At 35.3% G+C, this 6,000-nt stretch overlaps 1 protein-coding gene across 6 annotated transcripts in view; it reads left to right on the forward strand.

Moving 5' to 3' along the window:
- Positions 1-4,997, forward strand: part of LOC126253044 (uncharacterized protein C2orf42 homolog) — a 258,388-nt gene extending 253,391 nt beyond the window's left edge. For all 6 annotated transcript variants that reach the window (XM_049954119.1, XM_049954115.1, XM_049954114.1 and 3 more), the window contains one exon: positions 4,151-4,997. In XM_049954119.1, the coding sequence (XP_049810076.1) occupies positions 4,151-4,386 (236 nt within the window). In that variant the 3' untranslated portion in view covers positions 4,387-4,997. The remainder of the gene's footprint in view (positions 1-4,150) is intronic.
- The last annotated feature ends 1,003 nt before the right edge of the window (positions 4,998-6,000 follow it).

Genomic DNA, 6,000 nt, shown 5'->3' on the forward strand with positions numbered 1-6,000 from the left:
TGGAGAACACAATTATTAACAACCTGAGGTTTTTGTAAAGTTTGGTTGATAGAAAGATTCAATTATAAGTTCATGCCCACACTTTGTACTGTGTTTTACCCAGACAGTCTTGTATGCAGCTTTGATTTCTGTCTCAGTAGGTCTGAGTTTTGCATCTACTGCAGAAAAAACAGCACTTCCTTTTTCCATTAACCTATCCTTTCATTATATACTTAAATTTTTTCCAAAATTCTCAGTGCTATCATTTTTATGTTTCAACCAGCTTTCTGTGCCTAGTCATATGAGAACTCATCTTAAACTCTGTCACTTTGTTGAGAAAGCTTCAGCAATGGTACTGTTCTGAGCCCTATGGCACAAGTCTAGGAACTCATAGCTTTCCTTGTCATGAAATCTTCGAAGTCTCTGGTTCAGGTCTTTCACTTGACTCAGAACCATAGGGTCACAGTCAGTTTTGGGGAGAATATTCCAGATTTTGAGCTTCATTGAAATTTCTTAAGCTTGGGTGGTCTCCTCCACCTTTACTGCCAGTCTATGGATTGATCCAAGTATGACTAACAAGCCAGTTTCTGTTAGTTTCAGTTGCCAGGTCGTAATGATCATTTTGAGGATGCCATTGAAACCAACAGGAAAAGATACCTCCTTATCAGACTCCTTTTCTAACTTCAGTGGCATTTGAAAGACATTCTAGAAACTTCATATTAGATTTTGTGATCCCAGGGTGACTCTTAATTGCTGCATATGTACAAAGACTGACATTTTACTGTGCAAAACAAACATGTAATATACCATTATTGATTTGAGTTTCTGGATTTGTGCGGCTGTTGACCAACTTTTTGTAAAGATCCCTTGATATTTGCCTATTAGGTGATCATCATGGCCTCCTAGTCTCTCCATGATGCCATCTGAAAGAATTTTATTAGTCACTCATTGCAAGGAGATTCCAAGCTTTTGTTCACTTTTTCATGATATTTCTTGGGAATAACAGGTGGATTAAGACAATTTTCTAATCTTCAGGCAGTGTTTCCTTGTCCTAGGAGTCTTCTATTTTCTTTTGGAAAATTTCACTCTGGGGCTTATTCCGTAAGTTTTGAAACTCCCAAGTCATGTTTGGGTGCCTAGCATTTTTCATTGAGTAATGTGCTGTTTTATTTAATTATTGTTGCATAGTATGGAATCTTTATGTTTGAATATGGGTTGATAAGTTATATAGTTTTATCATACTTCAGTCATTTCTCAGATAGAATGTAACTATTTTAGAATAATCACAGTCTGATGTCTCTAGCGTATTGTTCTTTAATTGAAAGCATAGTGTTAGTAGCTTATAGGCCATGTTTTCTTTCGAATGTTTTATACTATTGATAATCTCATTGTTCTGAGTTTTGTTTTAGCTGACTTCTTCAGTTTGGATCAGTCTCTCTATTGGAGCTCTTTGGGCAGTGTAAGTTTCACAAAAGATTTGTGATTTTTTGCTGTTCCTGATTTGACCAGATAGTATTTTATCAACATGTGGAATCTTTTTCTGATGATGATTTCACAGATATTGCTCCCCACCAGGTATTCCACTTTTGCAAATTCCGTACAGCGTTGATGAAGTTATTTTTGCTGTGGTGTAGGCAGTTATTGACTCTCTGCATATCTTTGTATCAGTTGTTGGTTCCAGTGCTTGTGAGTAGATCAACTTAAAAGTGATCATTAGCGTATATTGACATGTAGATATGTTTGTGTAACATTCTTCTAATGAATGAAGTACATGTGCTTACTTTTTAACCAAACCAGAAGTGGCAAATCAGTGAGATTAACATTGTCATTAGGAATTGACAAACAGTAATAAATTAAATACACATGTCAGTATATAGGTCTTTGTGTTATAAGTGTCATATAGGTTATATCTCTCACAATGAACTTCTTATCTACCTCCAAACTGAAAACTGTGTGTGATAAGTAATATTTTTTCTTTCACTGTCATTCAAACTGAATTACAGTATCATTATTCATGGCTGCAGAAACCACACTGCCCAATTGTATTACTTTATTTGCTTGATACATTTTGTTGACCTTTTGGAAACAGAAACATCTGTTATAGAACAGTGCTCATCATAGTGAAGTGATGTTTAACTTCCAAAATTATGGATTACCTTAGCCCTTACATCACATCCTGATGGTAGTCTGTATAACATCTAAGAGCTAAGAAGTCATGGAGCTCATTATATAGCATTCATTGTATATGTAAGGTACTAATCTTCCACATTGTATTTGTACAAACACACAAAATTTTTCTGTCTTTTGTGTGTTATTACGGCCACTGACCTGTATAAAGATATCATATCTGTAAAATGCAGTGTCTTGTAGTTACATATTATTCATATGTACACTCAATTCTTAGCTATGGAATTCTTTTTTGGGGAACAAATGCACAAAATATGAACACAATTTTCAAACTCCAGAAAAGAGCCATAAGAATAATAACCAAAAATACTAGTTGAGTTCATTGTAAAGATCTGTTCAGAACACTGGATTTTAACTGCTCCATGTGAATACATTTACCAGTCAGTTGTACACACCAAAAATAATAATTACTGCACAAACAGCTCTGTCCATGACCATACAACAAGAGATAGACATTTACCAAGAAAAAATAAACATAAAACTCAAAACAGAATTTTTACCAAGGAATAAAACTGTACAATAAATTACCAAAAGAGATTAAAGAAATTGCCAAAATACACTTATTTAAAAAGGGAGCTAAAAAGTACCTATTATGCAATACATTTTATACATTAAAGGATTGCTTAGCTAAAACAGAGTAGGGGTTTGATAAAAATGTTATACAAATAAATATTAATAATAATAATGATTATAATATCCAACATTCCACATAACACCTTCACTTTATCTTTTTCTCCTTCTTTTTTTCCTTTCTAGAAATACTTATGTTCAAGCTATGCATAGCACAATACTAACAGCTCTTCCTCTTTCTGAGCTCAACATCTCACTCATTATGGGGGGATGCTGACTCAGTTTTTCAGGATAGCAAATGGGAAGCTGCGGTACAGAAAATGTCCCAGAGATCACCAGTGTGTGTGTGTGTGTGTGTGTGTGTGTGTGTGTGTGTGTGTGTGTGGTGAGTGAAGTGTTATGAAACAATGTGTGTATAGTGTGTGTAGAGACTGATATTGAGATATGAGTGAACAATGTGGCATTACATTATTTAATAAGTTATTTGTAAAAAAAGTATTGTATACAAGGAGTAAATCTAATGATTGTCTCTAACTAGAAGTCTGTAAATATATGTGTATATGAATTAGCTTATTTTAAATTGATCTAAATTTGTAAATATGAATATAATAGAGGGAAACATTCCACGTGGGAAAAATATCTAAAAACAAAGATGATGTAACTTACCAAACGAAAGCATTGGCATGTTGATAGACACACAAACATACACACAACATTCAAGCTTTCGCAACCAATGGTTGCTTCATCAGGAAAGAGGGAAGGAGAGGGAAAGACTAAAGGATGTGGGTTTTAAGGAAGAGGGTAAGGAGTCATTCCAATCCCGGGAGTGGAAAGACTTACCTTAGGGGGAAAAAGGGACAGGTATACACTCGCACGCGCGCGCACACACACACACACACACACATATCCATGTGCACATACACAGACACAAGCAGACATTTGTAAAGGCAAAGAGTTTGGGCAGAGATGTCAGTCTAGGCGGAAGTACAGAGGCAAAGATGTTGTTGAATGACAGGTGAGGTATGAGCGGCGGCAACTTGCATTAGCAGAGGTTGAGGCCTGGTGGGTAACATCCTTTCGTCTTTCCCTCTCCTTCCCTCTTTCCTGACGAAGCAACCGTTGGTTGCAAAAGCTTGAATTTTGTGTGTGTGTTTGTGTTTGTTTGTGTGTCTATCAACATGCCAACACTTTCATTTGGTAAGTTACATCATCTTTGTTTTTAGATATAAATTTGTAAATACTTTGACATGTCTTATATCCTTGTAAAAAGAGATCTACGGATGAATAAAGCTGCTGCTGCTGCTGCTGCTGCTGCTGCTACTACTACTACTACTACTACTACTACTACTACTACTACTATTTTGAACATTGTACCTGCTTAAAGTTTGCTTCATGAGCTTTATATTGTTTACAGGTAATACTGCACCTGACCAGACAGACCCAACTCCATTTGTTATAGAGTGGATTCCAAATATATTACCAGAAAGCAGTATCGGTGAATTGAGGATCAGATTTGAGTTCGGACATCAACGTAATGGACAAGTGGAAAAGCATTTACAATTAAGGCAAACATATTCGAGATTGGAATCTCGGCTTAATGATGACATCTCAATAACAAGAGTAGATGACTGTGGTTTATTGCCAATGTGATACCTCTGTAAAACGTACATGTTAAGCACTTAAGATCTGAAGATTAGCTATTATACATTATTGGTACTCATGAGTAGTAATTTTACTGTTTTATAAGATTTTCTGAAGTACACTTAGTGAGATGTACGTAATTCTTTGGGGAAGTAGTGTATGAACTGTTGCTTTTGTAGATAGAGAAACCATAATCAAGGCCACTCAGCTGTGATAATGCTATACTTTCTATGCACTATAGTTTAAATGTGTTACAGAAGGGGAACTGTCAGTGTAATTTTGTTATTACATATTTTAGTAAAGAATTTAGCAGCTTTTGCATTGTTATATATGTTTAAAAAATTGTGGCTTTTTGTGATACTTTCAAATTGCAATTAAAGTTGGAAAAAGTGTGCTTTTTTGGGTAGATAATACTCACTATGAAGACTTGAAAAAATTATAGTGTATGTTTGTTACATGGCTTGTCAGTGAAGGTGTGAGACTAAGTATGAACCACTAAATAGAAGCCATGCTAAAAATGTGCATACTGCCATACAATACCGGTCACAGTGAATATTGTTTCAATGATGATAATTGTGAGTCACATGATTACTACATAATAAAAATGTGGGTCTCTCTAATAGTTGTTTATATTTGTATTGTGTAGCATATGAAGGATTGAAGAATAAATGAGGAGCAGTTCATGAGTTTAAAAATAAAAGTATTTACAATAGCTTTTAACTACACTTTATACACTCTGCTCTCTGAATTTGTGGGAACTTCATTTTATCTTTGTCCTTATTTTATTTGTCTGTTCTACTTTTTAACATAATCTTAAACATACCATTCCTTGTAGCTTTCCTTGTGCACACTTTTCTCATTGTGATCATAAACCTACTCTCATTATGTTCTCATATTTATTTTTTTGTGATCTGAATTTCAATCAGCTTTGCAAAGGTGACATCATAAGTATTGTGCCCATCTTTTCCACAGCTGTTACTCGAAGTTTAGTATCCAAACGTGCTTCTTTCAAAATCCAAGAGATTAGTCATTGTACACAGCTTCTTTTGTAAGATCATTTTCTACCCACCTGGGCTGTTCTCTCGTAATGTGTACATTTAGATTTACATCATCTTCTTAGTTCCATCAGACAATTAGAAACAGAAAAGAATATTCAACCATATATATCCCATTAATGCTCGTTTCTTACATAAGACATAATGAAAATGTGCAACTATATAATGTTGGTAGCTAAATAAATCCAGTTCACTATTTGGGTGGGTGGGAGTGGGAGGGGGGGGGGGGCAAGAGGGGCACCTCCCCCTTCTGGAAACTGGTTAAAAGCTTTTTATTCATTAGTGAATTCCCAGGAATTTCCAGCAGTCATTCACTAGGATTCTATTAAGCTGTAGACTTAACATTGGAGGCAGCAATGAGCTTCAGTAATCACTATTGTATACCTAGGATTTTCTTAGTTGTTACTCTGTTCATGGGAAATTATACCAGTTCCTTAGTGCTGCTGCCATTGTGTGGCTGATCTGCTGTCAAGGTGAATACAAACATCTACATAACCATGTTGAAATAAAGTCTTGAATTTATTCTGTCATTTCCTTGTTAGCCCTTATCGAGCTGCAGAAAGTAGCC

This window comes from Schistocerca nitens, chromosome 4 (assembly GCF_023898315.1).
Source record: "Schistocerca nitens isolate TAMUIC-IGC-003100 chromosome 4, iqSchNite1.1, whole genome shotgun sequence".
NCBI classification, from domain to species: domain Eukaryota; kingdom Metazoa; phylum Arthropoda; class Insecta; order Orthoptera; family Acrididae; genus Schistocerca; species Schistocerca nitens.